This window comes from Ornithodoros turicata, chromosome 2 (assembly GCF_037126465.1).
Source record: "Ornithodoros turicata isolate Travis chromosome 2, ASM3712646v1, whole genome shotgun sequence".
In the NCBI taxonomy this organism is placed as follows: Eukaryota; Metazoa; Arthropoda; class Arachnida; order Ixodida; family Argasidae; genus Ornithodoros; species Ornithodoros turicata.
The window spans coordinates 25,188,667-25,210,798 of record NC_088202.1 but is presented as its reverse complement, the minus strand read 5'-3'; the positions used below and the strand labels follow the sequence as shown (position 1 = coordinate 25,210,798).

General features: G+C 44.7%; 1 protein-coding gene across 1 annotated transcript in view; it reads right to left on the bottom strand.

The window, feature by feature from the left end:
- The window catches only part of LOC135385246 (uncharacterized), a 76,904-nt gene that overhangs the window by 6,203 nt on the left and 48,569 nt on the right, over positions 1-22,132 (bottom strand). Inside the window, exons 9-12 of the mRNA XM_064614450.1 lie at positions 20,487-20,570; positions 18,985-19,105; positions 17,146-17,225; positions 682-826 (exon numbers count right to left, since the gene is read on the bottom strand). Of these exons, the coding sequence (XP_064470520.1) occupies positions 711-826; positions 17,146-17,225; positions 18,985-19,105; positions 20,487-20,570 (401 nt within the window). The 3' untranslated portion in view covers positions 682-710. The remainder of the gene's footprint in view (positions 1-681; positions 827-17,145; positions 17,226-18,984; positions 19,106-20,486; positions 20,571-22,132) is intronic.

Below are 22,132 nucleotides of genomic sequence, written 5' to 3'. Positions count from 1 at the left end.
AGATTATTATCCTTCTCGGATTTTTCCTTCGCGGACAGTACACGGACGTACAGTACACACACAGTACACACACGCACAGTACAGTAGTACGGACAGTACATGAAATCGTTATTGTGAAGGGGCTCGTTATTTTATTCCCCACTTTCCCACCAGCAATGGGGTAGAGTATCGCCTGTGGCGATGAACCTCCCCACTTTCCAAAGCCAAAATTAAGTTGTTGTTGTTGTTGTTGTTGTTGTTTCGCGGACAGCGGGGTCGCGTTCGAAAAACGTGCAACAGCTCCTACACCTTTTAATGAAAAAGAAAAAAAAACGTCACTGAGGGAGCGACGAAACAAACATCCTTTAGGAATTGATCCGCGGCTATTATTCATGAAAGCAGAATAGGTTGATGAATGTCAAAATGTACTGGCGATAAGCTGTCAAAACCCTTCTCCACATTCATCTTGCTTAGAACACAACAACATAAAGCCATCGTCTGGATGTTCTTCGGCAAACAGGCATTCGCTTGAAAATCCGCTCTTTAGTGAATATGTATACACCGGAGCATAGTAAAATGGCTGTCAAAGTAACGCTTACAAGAAGTTTCATGATCTCCGGTTATGTGATCATAAACCACAGTTCCTCGGTCACTTGGCCCGTGGCTTACTCTCCTTTGAAATACACCGCATTCGTAGCTTACTTGATTCCGGGTTTGCTCCATTGTTTAGCCTAGATGGCGTGGTCTGTGCTTCGCATGAGTGTTGCCATGATGACCGCACCGATCAGAAGGATCGGTGAAGGATCGATCAGAAGGATCTTGCCGTTCGTGCTGTCATCGAATCCCGCTGTAAGGAACAAATGGCTAGGTGTTAAACAGAGCTCTCAACCGTGAACTTGGCTCAGAAAACAAACAAGCAAAAGAAAAACATTTTATTCCCCGAATGATATAAAAAACAACAAACATAAAAACAAAGGGAAAAACAATAAAACAATTAGAAAACGCCATAATTATGGTTTTCCGGCACTGTTAGAACAAAGGGTATAAAGAAGGTATAATAATAGGCCATTGTTCATTTTTTATACCTTCTGTTGTAGATATGTACCTTTGAAGGGTATAGAAAGTGCCGATTTATACCTCAAACCATGCACAGGGGTATAAAAGAGGTACGAAGCAGGGATAACGTAACATATTTATACCTCATCATCACGTGTTTATACCTCGTGTATAACATACAACAGAGGCTATACCTCCTAAGGTATAACTGCGGGCTGTTTATACCTTCTTCGTTTTTATACCTTTATTTGCACTAGGTGTTGAATCACATAATTTTCTTTTGTTCAAGCGGTGTCATTTAAGATAAACAGTAATTTGTTTAAGAATCACCGACTTCGTTAGAGTTGCATCTACAATCTACAGGTTGAGTTCATGACTGCGTTATATGTGTACCTGCAATAACTAAATCTTGCCGTTCTCACCCGTATGGTTGCCCGCCAGGCGAAGGATGCTCTACAGTTTGCCAAGTCGCCAACCGTGTATCAGTATTTGTTGCCCTTCAGGTGTCGATGGCTGGATTTCGTCGATCCAAACTGCGAAACTCGCGGGAACGGGTATTCCTCTTTGAACCTTTTCTATCGTATACAATTTTATTTTATATTTCTTTTCATATGGGGAGCTCGTATGACGTACTCAAGCGTTGCTCGCAGATAGTTTCCATGTGTGAGTGTGTGTGAAAAAGAAAAAAAAGATTTTCTTATCATCAAATGTGATTTCAACTCCATCTCCTAAAAATGTATCCCAAAGTGGATTAGAATATGCCTCTGCAGAGGTACAGTTTATGTGAAGAAAAGGTATAAATTCTATATCTCCGGTAGGGTATAAACTATATATACCTTTCCGGAGGGTATAAATTTATACCCTGAAAGCGCGTGTTCTTGAATCTCAAAAGATATAAATTTTTCTAACACTGTGGTGTACACACTTAACAGTTTTTGTGGTTTGATGTGCACGCCAAAGTGGTCGGGTGTGACGCAAAGGAGATTCTGGTGCTGTCTGGCTCTCCTACGTGAACACTAGACCGACATTGTGTCTATAATGTGCGCATCAGTGGCCTTGTGGTGCGCATCAGATTGAATGTTTGTTTGTGGCGGGGAGTGTTAAAGATTGGCACCCGTGCATCACATGGGAACATCATCGGCATCATCGCTCGTCAGCGGGCCACGTTCATCGCTGTTCTTCATCATATAGGCATAGGTGTACACGTTGTCTATTGTTCGTTGTACAGATTCCTTGTTTATATTCTTGCACATTCGGTGCCGAAACCCGGGAAACCAGTGTCTGCACAAGAATTACCCACGAAGGTTTGAATTGAACTGGAGTGCATCAGAATGGACAGCTTAGAATAGCTGGAAAGGGTACGTGCTGCTAGCCATTCGACAGTTGCGTGCAACATCTACGATATAACGACTTTATACTGACTGCAACCCCACTGGATACCTCACAGCTGGGAGCGAAGCTTGCGTTTTTGGGATGGAAAGTTGCAAGATTGATTGATTGACTGAATTCAATGAAGCTATGCAAGCTGTCGTGAATCAAGGCTTGTTGGAGAGGATGTACCATGCACCAGACACCAGGGTACGTGCGCGAGGCCAACAGTATCAAATAGTCGTATGGCCATTAGCACAGCTTCTTCATACAAACAATAATATTACGCAAATAATTTTCTCAAGCATCGAATCTAGATCGAGAAGTTTTCTTTTACGGCGGCATTTACTTATGTGTAGGGTTGTAGACACTAACTGAATGAGAGTTCTGTGGTCCAAGATGTGTTCGTTCAACACATTACCGCGCTAAATCTGATCTAAATATAAAATCTATAAAAATAAAATAAATCTAAATCTGAAATCTGATGTTGCGGCAAGTGAATGCATGTTTATGGGACCGTCTCTCGCTGTCATGAAGAAAATGAACAATTCATTCTTCCGCACTCTAATTCTATCGTTGTTTACATTTTCTTCAGTAAACTTTCCGCTTGCTTCCGCCTCTCGGAAGGGCTCTCTTTGGTCACGGAAAATCTCGTCCATAGTTACTTTTTCGTCCCCTTCACAGTAGGCCCATTCTTTTCGCCTGCACCACCTGAACTTGTTCAAGCAGTGCAACTCTCTCGCATTCTTTTCGCCGTTGACCCCGCATGTATTTAAGAACTGGTGAAGTACCGGTGCAGCACTTTTCTTCGAAAATAATGAACTTAGTCTACGGGAAACAGCGAGACTCACTGCGACTTGTTAGTAAGAATCGATAGCCATCCACGATCGAGCTTACTTCCCACTCGAGGTAGTGTTTGCGCCGTTCCCTGCGGTCGAATGAATCAACACTCAACTCGGCTATTTCGGTGCGAGCGCCATTCCTCCGAAGCTTGAATATGACAGGCCACGAGCTCGATTGGCCACACGGAGAGCTTACCCGTTTGTGCTTGGCCGAGCCCCACGATCTGGAATGAATCGGAGAGCTCAATCACCGAAGCAACCGAAGCGAGTCACAAAGGGGATCGAAGAACGATAGAGAACGCCACTGAATCGAGGGAGTAGGAGAAGCGTTCACTCGCGGACTGAATCGAAGAGCAGCAGAATCGTTTGCTCTCAAACAGCGCACTGGTCCATGGGTTCTTCGCTTCTCAGCGACTCCCTACGTACAATTGCGTTGGTTCACTTCGGCGCGTCGATATCGAGCTTTGTGGCGGGCGCCGTATGGGTGGGAGTCTTCAGAATCAAAAAGGTATTTTCTGATTTTTGGTGTGTACTCGACTCGCTCTACGTATCGCTGGTGCTCATCTGCACTCGGTGATTCCATGTTGTTTACAGGGAAATGCCCTTTTTCGCTAGTATGTGGGATGGCGGACATGTGTTCCGTATATTTAGTAATGATCAGTACTCAGAAAAGTTAAACCAGTCCCCGGTGCCTGCGTACTTGGAATTTGGCGCCCCACTGTCTACGGTAAGGGCTCTGCGTAGAAAACTAGTAATGATCATGGTCACATGACCCACTGACGTCAATGATTCATGAACGAATCTTTCGAACGAGTCCCTAATGTTCACTGATTTGAACAAACACACCGCCGAAGATTCGGGCCGCCCGCTGAGCTTCTTCTGGCTAGCGACTGCGCATGCGTTCAACGCTGCTTTACAGCGGCGAACACAGATGGCGACACGCTACACCATGGACTAAAGTCACTGAATACTAAAAGTAGCGCTAACTCCTCCTTCCCCCTCCCCCCACACACTCTTCTCTTCCTGCCCCTCGGCTGTGGCGCCGCCTGGATTGCTGCACCGTAGCAGACGACAGCCGTGTTATAGCCGTGTTCAGGCAAGCAGAGCATTAGTGTTTGCTTTGTTCGCGTGTTCTTGATATGTCTTCACCGAATGACGTCGTGAAATTTAGTCCCGCTATGAAAACTGAAGTGTCAAGGCAACAATAATTAAACGCATGAAATAAAGCGCTCACTCTTTTGTGGCAATAAGCAGGTACATTGTAGCGAGGCATCACATGCACGCGTTGTAGGTGATGACCGCTGGACGGATCTTTTATAAATTTTTACAAACTCCTCATTGAAAAATATGATTGATAGGATGCCCTTTACCCCTTTGCTGGTTCTATTTTGCTTCTCAATTTGTCGTTTCAGAAAGGATATAATCTGAAAAATAAAACGTCGCTTTCCCATAGTAGGGACCTATGGATAACATAAAAATACATGTAGGAGTAGCTGCCGTAGGACATTGCTTAAGTTAGGTTGTGCTTTATTGAGGCTCCGATAAGCCATACTTTGGGTTAATTCGAACTATCGCGAAGTTTTGTACGACCTGCCATGTTTTAAAGTATTGAAAAGCCGTTCGATCAACACAGCACCCTTGCTTGGATCAAACGAGTAACTTGGTTCATAAAGCGAAGTGGTTCGGGACAAAAAGTAGCTGTCAAAATGGCATCATACGTCAACAGGATTTCAACAAACGACACTGTTCTGTGTAGTGGCGGATCCAAGAGGGGGGGGGGGCGGTTGGGCGATCGCTCCCCCCCCAAATGACAGTTTATACATTTGATTTCCCTCTCCCCCTCCCCCACTACGCGCTCCGACAAAGAAATCACCCCCAAAAAAACAGAGTGTCTGGATCCGCCCCTGGTTCTGGGAGGTACGTTGATTTAGAAGCAGGAAAATGGTATACTGTACGGTCAAGCCCTGCGCACTCCTCGTAAGTTCGTAATCTTTCGTACGTTTTCAACTATTGTTTGTTGTCAACGTTTGCATAGAATACTGGCAAGGAGACTCAGAAACAAGCGCAGTCGCATAGTTTGCCATTCGTACTCCCTACGCCTTTCTGCTTTCTGTAGCAGGAATGGAGGCCCCGAAAGAGGCTCCGCACCGCGTGCTAGCGAAAGGCCAATGAAAATGGCGAGACGCAGTAGACCGCGTGAGGGAGTTGGAAAGCGGCGTTCCTCAAATTTATGCGCTACTTTTACGAGGTATAGGGGCTTTATCATCGACTGGAGGAGAGTGGCAAAATTGTGAAGCGAACGCAGCGAAACCTGACAAAACGGGGACGTCTAAGTGAACTGGTGAACAAGTACGATCGACGAGAGTGAATGAGTTCATTCAGTTTGGGCCCGGGATTCGTTCATTTCGAACTGTTCATTCGCGAACGACACATCACTACCGGGCAGTGTCTGGAAGAATCTGCTCCAGTACTACTGCCAGCCACGTTTGTCGCTAGGGAGCGGTACAGGTTATGCCACAACCCTCAACCCTATTTTCTTATTCAGGAGGCGCCGCGAAGCAACTGTGGCTACGGGCGTCCCACAGACGTGGACACATGGAAAGAGCAGCGCAGGAAGGACTGGGAGACAGGTTTGGTATGCGTCTTGTGCCGACCTCAGGGGAAACTGTGCTGATATTCGTCTGGATAGTCTTAGGAAAGCCCCAGACAGCGCAGCCGACGGCAGGGTTCGAACCCACCACCTCAGAATTTTCAGCACGACCTCGGCTACCACCAATGAGTGGACGCCTTAACCCGCTCGGCCATGCCACTGGTGTCTAAAATTACTGATTCATTTTAAATTAGCACCGGATAGAGATACCGGAGTTAGAGCCCTGCACCATCCGCGGATGGAAGCGGATATCCGCAAGATATTTGCGGATTCGGATGAAAATTTAGCACTTCCTGCGGTGCGCGGATCGGATGCGGATGGCTCGAGGTCGGATGCGGATCGGATGCGGATATACAGCGTGCTGTAATTTTTCGACCAGCAATTTATTTGTATTGCGCGCCGTCAGCGAGCGCATGCTTGGGTTCACCTTTGACCATGCACGGCCAAAACGGGAGAGGAGGCATTCTAGCATCTCGAAGTCGAACCACAAGAGCACCGGCGAGGTAGCGTTCTACGCGTTGCATAAGTCTCTTTATACGTTTACGTTTGCTTGTCGTCGCGAGTCTCTCCGTAACAGCATGGATGCATCCGAAAATTCAGAGTTGTGCCTAAGTCGTTACAAGTAACTCATTACTTGGTAACGGTTACTTTTTTGGTAACGAAGTAACGATTCAGTTACTTTTTAAAATATGGTAATAGTAACGGAATCAGTTAGAAAAATTGGTAACTCGTTACCGACGTTACTCGTTCCTTTTGTTCAGCGCGGAGGAGCACAGTTGAGCACTCCGTGTGGCGCAATACGTGCAGATCTGACCTGCGTGACCCTCAACCATGTGTGACTCATAGTATTTGCAGTCCCTCGCTGGATGTGTTGTTGCCTTTTCTCTTGTTTCCGTAATCTCCGACCATCACTCCTTCCCATGAATGGGCACCAATTGTGCTATGGCTACAAAAAACGCGTTTCGACTTCTAGCCTTTTCTTGTCTTTGCTAAGCTTCTGAGCGCCCTAAATTATGACATAACCCCTCGTCTGTTTTTGGGAAGTGTCGGTGACCGGTGGCACGAAAACCGGTGTCTTTTCTTGTGTTTTCATAATCTCCGATCACTCGCACTTCGGAAAAAAGGGAGAAGGTCCAGGCAAGCTGATACAGAATCATGGTAAGGGGCCGAGAGACACGGAACACGAAGGACGGACGACAAATTCTCAGACTCAGCAAAAGGTTTATTACAATAACCCAGACTATATAACCAAGACGCGACACAGAGGGGGAACAAGACAAAACGAAGGGTGACCAGTCATGTTGACACGTGTGGCGATCAGCTTCTTCTGAAGTGCAATTCCTCATTAATACAGAGTTGGAGAAAAGTGACGGCATGTTTGTTGGCTCCTTTAGCTATGCGGCGGTAACGTAAAAGCAACTCGTTACCTGTGAGTAAGGAGAACTCGTTACTTTTCTATGTTGGTAGCGAGTAATGTATTTAGTTACTTTTTTTCTGAGGTAACGGTACACTGTTAGAAAAATTAATACCTTTTATGGTATAAATCGCCCGTGCAATAACTCGTACCTTTTAGGGTATAAATTTATATCCTCCGAAAAGGTATATATAGTTTATACCCTAGTGGAGGTATATAACTTATACCTTTTCTTCACAAAAACTGTACCTCTGCAGAGGTATATTCTAATCCAGTTTGCCACAAAATTTTAGAAGAGGGAGTTGAAATAAAATTTGATGAGAAGAAAAGCGTTTTTCCTTTTTGTTTTTCTTTTTCACGCTCACACATGCAAACTATTTGAGAGTAACGCTCGAGTAGACCACACGAATACCTCATATAAAATATAAAAATATTATAAATATTAAATATAAAATAAAATAATATATAAAAAGAAAAGGTTCAAAGAGGAATACCCGTTGCGCGAGCTTCGCAGTTTGAATCGATCAAATCCAGATATCGACATCTAAAGGACAACAAATATTGATATACGGCTGGCGACTTGGCAAACTGTGGAGCACCCTTTGCCTGGCGGACAACCATACGGGTGAGAACGGCAAGATTTAATTATTTCAGGTACACATATAACGCAGTCATAAGCTCAACCTATAGATTGTAGATGCAACTCTAGCGAAGTCTGTGTTTCTTAAACAAATTAGTGCTTATCTTAATTGACATCGCTTTAACAATAGAAAATTATGTGATTCAACACGTGGTGCAAGTAAAGGTATAAAAACAATGTTATGCACGAGGTATAAACACGTGATAATGAGGTATAAATATGTTACGTTATCCCTGCTTCATACCTATTTTATACCCTTGTGCATGGTTGGAGGTATAAATCGGCACTTTGTACCTTTTCTATACCTTCCAAAGGTATATATCTGCAACAGAAGGTATAAAAAAGGTACAATAGCCCATTATTATACCTTTTTTACTAACCGTGTATTTAGTTACTTTTTTTTGTAATGGGCACAAGTCTGTCCGAAATTACACCAACATATGCTTCCTGCGGTCTTTACTCGCCGTACGAAATGTGCGGATTTTGCGGATCGGATACGGATGGTGCGTTTTGCTCACCGGTGCGGATGCGGATGTAAACTGTTGTGTATGCTGTGCATGCGGATCGGACGCGGATAACGTGTGCGCGCATGCGGTTCGGATGCGGATGCAAATAATATAATCCACACAGGGCTCTAACCGGAGTGTGTCAACTGGGAGCAAAACAACTCTGGCACTTTATTTCTATGGTAAGGAATATGAGAAGTGTCATCGCCAGGGGCGGTCCTCTACCCCATTGCTGGTAGTAGTCTCTTGGAACAAAGCGACATCATAGTCTGCTATACTACATTCTAGTCACACATCCAATGTCTGCTGATACTGGCAAATAACATGTGGTAATTTATTTATTTGCAAATACTGCAGACGGGCGCTGGAGGATGAGAGAGTGTCTTCATAGAAATGTTTCTCCAGGCTCTGTTCAAACATCGCAAGGTTACATGGCACGACACAATACGAGGTCAAATATATTTCGGTGCGTGTAAAGAAATAACACTGAAATACACCAACGCGTGAAACGAGTGGTATTAAATATTTATCGTGGTATAGCATTTATGTCTGGCGCAAAGGGAGCAAAAAGGTATAAGTCCTTGTTTGGAGACGTACAGTACACAAATATAAGTAAGTTTTAGGCGCGCTATTGCAACTGGACTTTCGGCCTGTCTGTAAGAAAATTTCTTCTTAGTTCTAATTATTTTTAGTCCGTCCAACTTCAACTCCAAAATTTATTCTTTCTTCACGGCATGCATATCAGAACCCTGCCTACGTCACGTTGTCGTGTATAGAACTCGGACAAATCATCCCGGCAGGAATCGAAAACAGATCACCCCTGCAGCAACGGGCATGAAAATAAGCCGGTTTCCTGATTTTTGCTATGCACTCTCCAAAAATTGTTAGCTGCTGGAAACATTCGTCTTAAACCCACCCCCCCTAAAAAAAAAAAAAAAAAAAGAACGCCATGTTCTCAAATTTCCTGTTTTGCCGAAACAGTAGTGCTGTACCGTTTTCCCTCCAGCCTATATATGAACATTCTAGAAGGGGGCGTCAGTGCTGCTTTGAACCTTGCTGTTGCGTCAGTGCTGCTTTGAATAGTATAGCATGATGTTACACTTTGACATTTGATCTTTGATTTTCGCGCCGGAAATCTCCGGCTCCTGCTGCAAGCAATGTCTAGCCACCACGTTACGGACTGAGTTATACTTTTCTATGTTTGTCCCGTTATCTTCATCCCAAACTCAGGGATGTGTTGGTCACGTCAAGTTTCGCTCAAACGGTTCAGATATCGCCATAAATGTTTTGGCTGAATTCGGCCGCACTTTTATGCTAGATGGACCCAAATGTCAGGAATTGCGTTGAAGATGATGTGCAATTTCCGAGTTCTCCAATGAAACCGGCGAAGGGACTTTTTAATCTGAAAACAGCAACGTTACCATAAGTATATACCTCTTTCATCCCTTAAGGCCGGAGTCACACTGGTTATACATTACACATTATACACGAACATCCCGTCATACATGGATGACGAACGTGTATAACAAACATCCCTTAAACATGTATGATCATACAGTGCTGGTCACACTGCTTATACACCGGCAACACATGTTTTAAAACACGTCTGTATAACCAGTGTGACCGTGCCGCCATACAAGCAAGCGCTCTGACTATGTTTGACAACATGTTGTCAAACACACGACGATGTATTTGGGCACTGCCTAAAAACGGTGATGGGCAAGTTGGATAAACGGGCGTATTCGCCACGACAGTTTTCGTTCGCACGAGTCAGTGTCAACAACATCGTGATGCACGTGAGTTATTTTACACGAGTAAGTTGTAAGTCAGTGTTGGCGACATTGTGTTGCACGTACGTTCAAAATGGCGACCTCTTTGCCTGCGCACATGGAGCATGAAACAACCGACAATCAGCACGTGCAGCCCCGTCTTCGTCGTCTGTGTACATTTTGAATAGCGATGTCCGAGAATGGAAGCTATATAAACTCCTCGGTTGGTTACTGTGACACTGACGTGTGCCATACATCACGGTTTAAGCCACTCCCACTGTTCCTCCAGTCAAGTTGTATAACCAGTGTGACCGATGTTTGAACAACATATGTTCGAGACTATGTATAATCATACACGCGTTTGGACCAAACGATGTTGTCAAACAAGAATTGTATAACTAGTGCGACCGAGCATTATACATGCTCCATACATGTTTGAAGACATGTTGTCATACATGTTTGGCGCACGTGTATAACCAGTGTGACTCCGGCCTTGAAACAACCTCGTTTTATCCAGCTTTAATGCCGCATTACAGACACCGAAACGAACATTTCTGATTAATGACTAGCACATTTGGGTTGCACACTCGATGCAAGTAACGGCAACAACGACACACTTGGTACAGCTGTTTTTGAAAACTGAGTGTGCGAACCGCTCTTCGGCGTTGAAGCACCGTAAGCTTCAGTGAAGCCTGTTACAAGACGTGAAACGATATGTATTGTAAATTTTTAGAAACAGTTCGTGAGGCCTACATGGAAGGTTTTCTTCCCAGGTCGATGTCCACGAGAGCTCGTACTAGGTACACATCCCAATTGTTTAAAAGCGGCTATGTAACCAAAATATGGAACATGGCAAACATGCAATCACACAAGGAAACGCTTTCCGTAAGAAACGCGATGACAGACACGGAACGAACGCTAGTACACCGTTGGTCATCATTTGACTTGAATGCCTGAATTGGATTCTCTATCGGTTCAGCGAAATTACTTCACACCCAACGCCTCCTGCAGGAGGTATCCGACTACCTTATTGACTAGAAAAATGGCTCGCGGCCGGATGATTCAAGAGACAACAATAAAAAAAAGGAAAGAAGAAAAGAAACAAAGAGAAAATGTGCTAAAAGTGATGCACAAAAAGGAGATGTTTATAAAGCTAGAAGTAGTGAAGGCTGTCGGGTGTCACAGCCGCATATTTGACATCTGTCATGTCAGACATCTGTCAATAGAATGTAAATGTCATTAAGAATGCAATAGACTCCATAGAAAGTGCATAGCATATTAAAAGAAAATCAATGTTCACTTGTCCTCGTTTTATGCGGGTAATGTCATGAAAGGGGTCGGCCCTGATTAGAGTAATGAGTAGTACATTAAATGACTACTCTTGGGTAATTCTACGTCCTTTGCACCTACACGAACTCTACCATTGCGTCATATTGAACACCTGGCAATCCACTCTACGCACGTGTTACACCTTAGCCTTGGCAGATGAAGTCACGTATACCCTCACATTTGCAATGGCGAGAGGCTCAAAGAAACGGAAATTGCGGGTTCATGGCATATCGTTTGTCACCGCGTAACGTGCTTTTAACGCGCTCTGTTTTTGCAACACATCATTGATTAATTCCAAACTGGCACTATGTGCTGTAAATTTTCTTGAGCCCACAGGAAAAGGTCAGAAGCGATCAGTATTTCACGAGCGAAGGATCTATGAAGACTACTCCCTGCCATGAGTCGTTTGTACCTCCAGCTCCGTCGCAGACTCTTTTTATGCTTGATGTACTGCAGAAATTCCATGTCGCTGTAACGGCGAAATCTTCTCGTGAAAGGAAATGTTGACGAATTTCTTGTGTTTGAACTGGGAAAGCAGCACTATCCGCAAAATAATGCAACTTTCTAATGTGGGGTGAGTTGCGTTCTAAGCTCTGCATTTGATATTGATGGACAGATGCACTATTGTGTTTTCAACCTCCCCTCATCATCTTCGTATAATGTTCCAAGTGCAATGGGTTAGGGTACCGCACAGCCGCAGTGAAACACGTCGCCCGATCATCAGTATCTACTGCTGTTCTTGTTGTTGTTGCGGAAGAGATTTTGCAGTGCGTGATTCTTCTGGTCCTCGAAGCCCACCACAATCCGGTGCACCGTTGCTTGCGACATGTTCCAGTAATGATTGCAGGGAATCTTACGCTTGAAACGAGGAATTTTCTGGAAATTATATCGCACAATAGCCTCATCTTTGAATAGATCAGATTTGACTTGCTTCAAGCAAGCAGACCGCGGCGGCTGACGAACTGATGCTTTTTAGGGATGCCAGAGGATGTAGCAGGTTCTCGTGAAATTCTTCTTCTTGCACAGCAAATGTTAGAAGTGAGGTGGTGTCCCCAAGCACCCACTGAAGTTGCGTGACTCTTTCTCCAAACGAGGCAACCGGTGGAGTTCTTCCATTCAGTTTGTTCTGGACAGTCAGTAACCCCGGGCAGTCAGTACAGTTCCCCAGCATGTGAGTTTTTTTATATGTGGTGTCTATTCAAGTATGTTCACACCTTTATTTTAACTACAGATACACACAAAGTACTTTCCTGGGTCCCCGCGAGGGCGCACCACGGCGACCTGATGGCAGTAAATGCGAAAATAGACTTTTCAGTTGTTGGACCTCCACATTGTGCATGTTTCTTTTAGACACGTGAGCATTGAGCGTTTCCGGCGTCCCGTTAAAACGCCTTTTGTTCCTGAATGCAGTAAAATATAAAATAATCTTCGTAGACCTGAAGCACAGGTCACTCCGTGTCCTTGTCCAGTAAGGAGGGGCTGCTCGTAGTTGGCCCGCCGAGTACATCTATTTTTTTTTTCCTGTACCATTTACGTACCATAGTGTCCGACGCTCCCAAATTAACTTATTGTTTGCTGTGTTCTCCAGGACGGCGGTGCCAGTGTCAAGGTCATGACTTTCCTCGATTTGCTGTGCTCTGCCGCGAATTTTTATTTATTTTTGCAGTTCGTCTGGCACAGTTACGTAACTTAAGGCTACTATGAGGGAGGATTCTCTTGATGTAGTTCTCCGCAGTTCCCAGAAGATAGGGAACGCGCTTTCGCCGGCCCATCTCATCGGCTTCAGGACACGCAGCGCCTTGTATGGCTGGGGAGGTATTCGGCTATGGCGGTGCCCCTTTATCAGGATGACGCATGCGAACCGAGCGGATGAACATATAATCTAGTAAACATGCAACTCAGCAAAAACGTGCTGACGACAGGATTCGAACCTGGACTTCCCGGTTTCCAGTGAGGATTGCGGTCACCTTTCGCGACGAGGGATTGCATGCATCGCTTGGACGCGGTCCCTTTCCTTTTTTTTTTTTTTCTTTTTCTCTGAGTTCTCGGGAATTTCAAAAATTCGGCATCTTTCCCAATTTTTATACTTGTAGTTGAACCGAGTGTGCCATGAAAAACTCCTAGACATTAATTAAAAAGAAACGCACGCTTCTGGGTGTGTAATTCGACATAAAATCTGCGTAATAAATGGGGGCATAAACAACAAGAATTGGCCGAGGAAGATCACAATTAGGGACGACACAGCCAGGTAAGACCTTGACAAGTTTCCCTGAGTTGTTTGGCTTTGATAAATGAAGGGTTCGAATTGAGGAGAAGTCGGCAATCTCTCCGACTCTCTCATACCCAACACAATTCTTGACATATAGCGCCACCTACCATAAAAATATTGATTCGGCGAGAATATTTCTGTAGTACTGATTTCTCAACCGGTTGGCCCAGTCATAAAAAAAATTGGCTGCTCATGTTGACTGTTTCCTTTTGTCCGATATCACAAAATAATACGAAACGCCGATTTCTCGAACAGAAATGCGCCAACACATCGAAAACAAGTGTATCTATTGAATATCAAATTGCAAACATATTTATGAACCTTTATATTATGTTACAAACAATTTTCTTCAAAGGCCTTACAAGCCTTTATATCCCTGCGGTGATAAAAAATCAGATTTTAACTTTATCATTACTTCATCACAGCATCATCCTACATTGAGAACACGACAAGCACATTGAAAATTTCACGTATGAACTACATCGACCGATTCCTAGCCACCAATATTTTAGTTATCGTTTATGAACACACAAAATAGAGATAACTTCATAGAACATTTCTCCCGTTTCTCTGAGAGTCATGTGTGTCAGTAAAGATATGAATACTTTTGTTGGCATTCCTCTAGACAGAAATAGTGGCAGTGACAGTTACTTAGCTTATTAAAGCTAAGCTTATTAGCTTATTATACTTAGCTTAATATTTCTGTCCTTCTGCTGCTCTTCATTCGACAACGAGCCTGAGGATACTGCTCACCAGACTGTTTATCCCTCTGGTTTGACAAGCATGCATCCTTACTTTTTCTTGTTGAAAACATATACGCATATTCTTGGTATGCATAGAGCTACTAAACTTATTTGGAGACTTTAGGTATGCCTGTGGTCGCAACCGTCTGCGTTTTGAGTATGGCAATTTACCGTAATGAACTTTTATAGTTTTGTCACTGCGTGGAGCGAATTACTTTCGTAGATGCAGACATGCTCACTCAATTTGGTAATCACTATTCGGTTTTTCGTGTATTATTTTGTATTACCTCTTTGGTTATCGTGCCTGAACTGAATTTTATTTCTATGTGCATACCTCCAGTGCTTCAAGAGCAGAAGGGAGACAAAAAGACAATGAAAGACAATGAAGAGAGTCGCGATACTGATCGACAAATTAAAGTGTCTGAAAAATATTTAGAACTTGATGACCTCAATACCAATAAAATGTATTTGAACACGAAGTCTTGCTACGGGCGCTCTGTGTTGTCTAATGCTTTCAGGTCCAATCTGTGGAAACCTCAGGCCCTCGGGTAACCGCAGAGACTCAAACTCTGGGGTAACCCCAGGACCTCAAGCTCTGAGGCAACCCCAAGACCTCAGATGTTCCATAATACCTCAAGACCTCAGACTCTGAGGTAACCTCAGGAATTATTTTCAATAGGGACAAATAGTTGTCAAAAGTCCGCGTAACCTTGAAACCGATTACCTACCACCATTGAACATGACAGTCGCCCGCAGGTGGGTCCATAGTGATGTTTTCCAGTCAAAGATGGCGGATGCAAGGGCTGGGCATGCGCATTGTCAGAAATGGTTCATTGCGGGCATTGGCTGTGTGGTACTTTCCAATTAGACTAATTGTGTTAAATAAGGGCCTGTGATTCACGATGAGAAGAAGAATACTTCTTCTTGGTATAGGGAGAGAGGAGTCAGTGAATTTTAATTGATTGGTACTCTTAAAGTAGGATACTTGCCATGCATAAGCTGTCGACGAAGGTGGCTTTATCATGTTCATCGATTTTTGAATTGGGCTGTAAGGAAAATTTGGGGTGCGTTTGGGAAGCTAGCAGCTGTGAAGACTCGTGGTGCCTGTTGTGTGACGATTTGCATCGAAGTGAAGTGACAGCAACATTTCGGGAATCGTGAATACTTTTCTCTATCTTATAGGTGTGATATGAACGTCAAACTCTGATATCATGCATGCAAACCCCTGGCGTGGATCGAGGGCACGTGCATGGGCAGAAAACACTGAATCCGCAAGGGAGGTGTTTTCTTTAGTTATGAAAACGATTTCATATCACACAAAGAGCACAGGGCAGTTTTAATTTCCAGTTGAGGGCGGTGTGCCATATAAAAGTGTCACCTTTGGTCTGTCCGTGAAAAGCGCCGACGTGTGATCCAGTACTGCTCTAGCAACTAGTTGCTGAGTGTATCTGAGGTATCATTAAGTCTACGACGCGCTAACGGCTTTCATACTGCGCGCCTCATATTTGTAAGCACCGTAAGTCGGAATACGGTCAGTGAACATGTTCAGTTTCATACAGATAGCACCTAGTCTATATTGTAGTTAAATTAAACAAGCAAAAATGCAAAATCAATCAGGGCTAGGGTTTTCGGTGTTTATATTTGCTGAGGTATTGCGAGATAAGGCGAAGATAAGAGACAATGAGAAGGTATCCTCTTATTTCATTATGTTATAAGTCAATTGAATGTTGCACTACTGTAATTTATTGTGGCATTTCTACAGTGTTTCGAGAGGCCGAAAATCGGCGAAAACGCCAATTGTTCGCGCTGACGTAACATCAAAAATATAATAAAGAGACCATAACAGTTCCGATGCTCTAAGCAAGAAGTTGTGGACCATTGTGGACTCTTGAAACGATGTCTCAGCCGATATCGTGCATGGGCATTCCACCGAAGAACATTTTGCGAAAGACCTTTGTTTGGAAAGTGATAGACACACTGCTACACTGTCAATACTCACAGTTCAACACATCACACAACAAGAAGTCGAGCCATGAAGTTGCATACTCGAAAGGTATCACTGACGAGAAGTCAACTGGAAAATATATCTGCCGTCTTTTCCTCCATGGATATTTGAAACCGGTGCAAATGAGGTAGCGTCTCGGCGTTGCCATGGAAACGCAGCTTGCCAGACGATCAGCTATCGCCCGCTAAAGCTAGATACAGCGCGATCCGTTGTACAGGGTATGTGTTTTGGAATTACGCTCCCGGGTGATGGGCGGAGCGGAGTTATGCATTGAGTTCGCCATCAACACACGTAGCGAGCGTTGCGACGTAGCAAGCGTTAGCATGGCGAGCGAATAGCCAAAAGTTCAAGCTCGGGATCGAGGAGGAGCTTATAGGAAATGAATTTTACGCATCTGGCGATGGATAGTATCCTACGCCCAACGAAGTAAACACAGGCATTGTCCTAAATTGGTGGCTTGTTTGTTCTACAGTTTGATTTGTCCGGATTCCGCGCTCTCCAGATATTATCGCTGCAAAGTGCAAGTGCGGGATGAAAAAAGGCCGACTGTACAAAAGTGTGTATCAGGCACTTACATATCGGAGTCCCAGCAATGAAGAATGCAGGCTTGGAGTCGACATAGGCGTGAGGACCGTACTGTAGCCTTATCTTTAACCTGCAATATAATCGATTATGTTCAAGAAATTCAGAAGTTGCGCGCATCCGTTCAACGACCTTTCGAGTCCATATTTTGACGCACGTACCTATTGCAGTGTCAAAGTCGCACTTGATTATGGAGCATAATGTCCATGCAGTAACATTTACGAGAAACAACGCTTTCAGATATCTCGACAGACAAGACGCGGCGGCAAACTTTGAACTCTGCGAAGATCCAGCTAGATACCGTGGAAACACACGCGCATAGGCGCCGACTGCGGGGGTCTTGGGGCCTGAGCCCCCCCCCCCCCCCCGCCCCTGCACACAACCGAAGTTCCGGTCACAACACACACCGAAGTCACAACACAAGTTCCGGGGGGCGGCCATTCCCCCTCCGGGAAGTCTACTGAGCTGACACTCAAGATGAATGTTTCGGGGGATATCCTAAGAATCTCCTGTTTCGTGCGAGTGATCATGAAAGTCCTGTGAAAATTTGCCTCACAACGTCACAACACGGAATTCCCGACACCATGCTCGACCTCTGTGTATGAAGGGGGGGGGGGGGCGTTGTGCCCCGGCCTCCTCCGGCAGATTGAGAACTCTCCGCCTATGCACACGCGTCTAGTACATTCATATACCTAATATCTTTATGCGGGATGACAGCTACAGGAGCTATTTCGCAGTACCAAGCTTTCTGCATAATACTTTCCTAACGCGGTCCCGCACTGATGTAAAATTTCTTCCACATTGAGGAGACGAAACATGCCGCGTTGAGTGACACAATCTGCCCTTGTTGTATCGCAACCCTTTTAAGTAACACTTCCGTGTTCCAGCAGAGGGACGAAACGATCGTCTCTATTGCCTTAGAACGAAGCGAACCCAGACCTTGGTCTTGGACATTGAGAATAATTGGGCTTCGCAGCGCCATAACAAGGAGCCAGGTGCCATACAGAGTATCGCCATGGCGCCTCCAGCCAAAGCCTGTGAGGCCAGGGTAGGTTTCTACATTCATAGTCCGTACACATGCGCATTACACTAAGGGCTTTGGCAAGAACTTTTGGAACACCAGCTTCAACACAAGGAATTTAGCCAACAAAATCCTGGCACGAAAATGCCAGCAACATACCCACATCTAAGATAGGAATATGTGCAATATTTCTACATCCGCCGCAGTTGACACTCGTATGTACAGTAAGGGTACACGGTTGTCTAAAATCAGCACTCCGTGTGTATCTCTCAAATATACATCTCAAATATTTCATTGGAGTAATACAGACGTGCAGCACATGGCCCACCTTCAAATACAATATTGGCACAACACTTTTAAGCCCAACATAGATAATGTGGGACGACGAAGTATCGACAGGCGGTTTGAGCTAACCGTGTCCCCGACACTACTTCGAACTTTTCATCCACGTATTTATGTGTAACCTCCAAATGGTAAAATAAGTTGTGGAACCTTGTATGCTTTTGCCTTGCACTTTTTTCATGTACAGTTTTTCTTCTTTTTTTATTGTGATTGCATAGATCGTGTCTTGTTCTCAGTGCATATTGTCTGTATTTTCATATTATATTCATATGTGTACTGTGTCTATTTGTAGTGCATTGTAGTGCAGGGCGCCATCATTAGGGCCATCACGACCGTTTTTGGGCACAAACAAAACATTAGTATTATTAAAATATTTTGCATTTTCCACGAACACAGACAGGTGAGTGTCGCACAGTTCAGATACATCACTCTGGCAAAAGTCGCATATGAACGTGGCGGAGATACCCACCCATACTTGACACCAACTCTCAGTGGCCCGTTACAGTGGTAGAACCAGCAGTCTTCTGAGTCTGGTCTACCAAGAACACATCGTGCGACATTGTCTCTCGTTTCACAAAAAGGCGAATCATCTGTAAGATTTCCAAGATAGCCACTGAGATTCCAGGATCTACAATTGTCAATGAAACGTTAACACTCTGATTATCGCTTTACAGTGTCAGTAGGGGAAACAAGCCGGGAATTTTGTGTGCACAGGAATAAAGCAACTGGAAGTAGATCATTTAAAGTTCAACTGACACTATACATACGAGTATGTTGCACACATCATCGTCCAAAGCAGAACGTTGATTTCTCGCAATACATGGCAAACACTCCACTAAAACTGCAGTCAGGGTTTTAGCGAGTCGTTTTCACTCGAACAAAACGACGGACTCGAGCATCGCGCATGCGTATTACGTATGAGTGAGGAATCAATTCTGCGCGCATTCGTCCGAACTATGCACCCACTCGACTCACTGTGAATCGATAAAAGCGAAATGGTGCTGACAAGTTGGTGCATGACTGCAAAACAATCCCGTACTGTATCTGTACTCCTTGTCTGGGGTTAATTTCGCAGTCACTCTGAGTCGTTTCGTTTTATTCCAGCACCACGACCGAGTGACATCGCGAAGCAAAATGGCGGATGCTTAGACTAGCCAAGAGGAGCGAAGCTACAGTGGAACTACCATATGTTTACTCCTACGGATGATGTAGATCCTCTGCAGGAAGTTAGGGGGGGGGGGGAGGATGATGTAGGGGTGATGTAGTGACGTAGTTATAGGGCGATGCACCGTCCAGTTTTGCTGTCGGAACACGTGTTCTAGGCGAAAAAGTTTGTTAGGGTACGGAAGGAGCATTAAAGCCATGCAGAGTGTCCTCCCTGAGTCTAATTATGGAGAAAGGCACGTACACGAATTTTAGAGCCCCGTTTACACAGTTGCGTTCCAATGCGTCCAGTGCGTGCGGGATTCCGTGGTAACCAACCTGTGCGTCGCCCCGCTTATCATAGGCTGTACTCCACGAGGAAGAAAAAGAAGACTGTCAACTCATATGCACGCAGCTTATATACGCAGCGGCAGCTGTACGCACGAATTGGAATGCAATAGTATAATCCTTTTCAATGCGCGAAACTGTGTCTTACATCATCCTGATCCATCAGCGTGAGGTCGGGTCTCCCAACAACTTGTGTCTGCATAACAGCATGTTGACAACACCATGACCGACGTAGTTCATCTCAGTTAGAGCCTTCCACAAATGGAAAGTGCACTGCGATATGCGATGTTCACATTGAAGGAAACACCTATCGACACGATTCAGTGCCGAAATCCATCTCGAATACTTTTAGGGAGGAATAGTTTGTCCGATTTGCTAAAAGCTGGTTCGGCAAGAAACGACTCGCTAGAACTTCCTATTACCCCGAGCATTACGTTTCGAAAAAGTAATTTCAAGAGCAGAGAGTACTGCGCACTCTACCTTCTCGTAGAGGTATCACAACGTAGCACTTAATGGGGTCCTGCGGGTACGCCTCCTCCCAAGCAATAACTTTCCCACAATGCTCTAAGTCAAAGGAAAAAAAAGGATAACTTAGGATCGTACCTTGAATAATTTACGGTAGCAGATATTCTACGAAGGCCAAGACACATGCAAACACCTCACGGGACCAGGGTGTTTACTCCCGTCGCCATGGTGTCGTAGAAGCCGTCGGTGGAGTGGCGGACGGCGAATAGTCGACCATCACGAATTATATAGACGGCTCCAGTCCGACACGGAAATACAATGTGTAAAGCATGGTTCACACTACAGCGTTTCATTGCGTGCGGACGCGGCCGAACGTTGTTTAGCTAGGCAAGAGACGCCTGTGAAACCTTCCGCAGCAGCACACAAGGAGTTCGCATGAGCTGCACATTTTCTGACGCACGCGGCGAGCCGCAACTCACTTGGTCCGAACTGGTCCAATTGGACATTTTCCCATTCAAATCAATTGGAATTCCAGTTGTGTTTTTGTCACCGATTGGACTGAAACCATTTGGAACCACAAACCTGGGGACCAACCTGGTCAACCTGGGCACCAACCTTGGGGGGACCAACCTGATCCCCCATTACAAAGAACTGGCAAGCTCAGGCTTACCAATTGGTTTCATACTAGCTAACGAACTCAATTCAAATGGTTATACCAAATGGTCCTCGTGGACTCAGTAGGGTCCCCAATTGGAAACAAGTAGCCCTGCCGGGTCTGCCACATAGGATTTGAGAGTTCAGCAAATTCACAACTGTCATACACGGGCCGCTTGTCCTTTCTCGTAACTCAGCTGGTGCACGGGTGCGAAGAGAAAATTCTACGCATAACACAGCAGCTCACGACACGGATACAATTATGTTCACGTTCTTACACGGTTCGAAAAACCAGGCGAAACGCTTCATTCACGAAGCTGCACAATCGACGCGATCGACGCCAACGGAAACTTGTTCAAACAGATTCTGGGGTGATGCCGATGCGCTGCGTCAGACATGACGATGAGAGAATCAAAGTTTCGGTTTCAAACTGAAGTGAAGACAGCGAAAGCTTTACTCGCGCGATGCAGAACCACGAACTTTCTTTGCCGCTATCATACTATATTCTATACAGCTGTGGCTATGAAACCTAATTTACGGATTTTCTGCTATTTATACCGAAAAATCTCGCTCTTCGGAGGACGAATTAATCCTTAAAATATAAAATACTGTTAATATAAATTACTGTTGCTTATGGATAGCATTAATAGTTTAGGTACACATGCACTGACTACTTGTATTGAAAACACTGAGCCACACATCACTTACTTTACAACTCTACATTGGAATCAGTTGCCAATTCGTCCAACAGTTGCTAATGGTCTGCGAATCGGGATGACCAGTTGGAGACCGAGAGACCAAATGGAACAAGAGTTCCCTATCAGAACCACCAATTGGACCCATAATGTCCAAATGAGTGTCCAGTTGGAGTGCATGAAACCCAATGGACCTTCCAATTAGTGCTCAACTACCAACTGGACAGTCCAATTGGAACTGAACGATCCAACAGGTTTTGATATGGGAGCTGTCCGATCCCATTCGTACCAATTAGCAATTCCAACTGGACC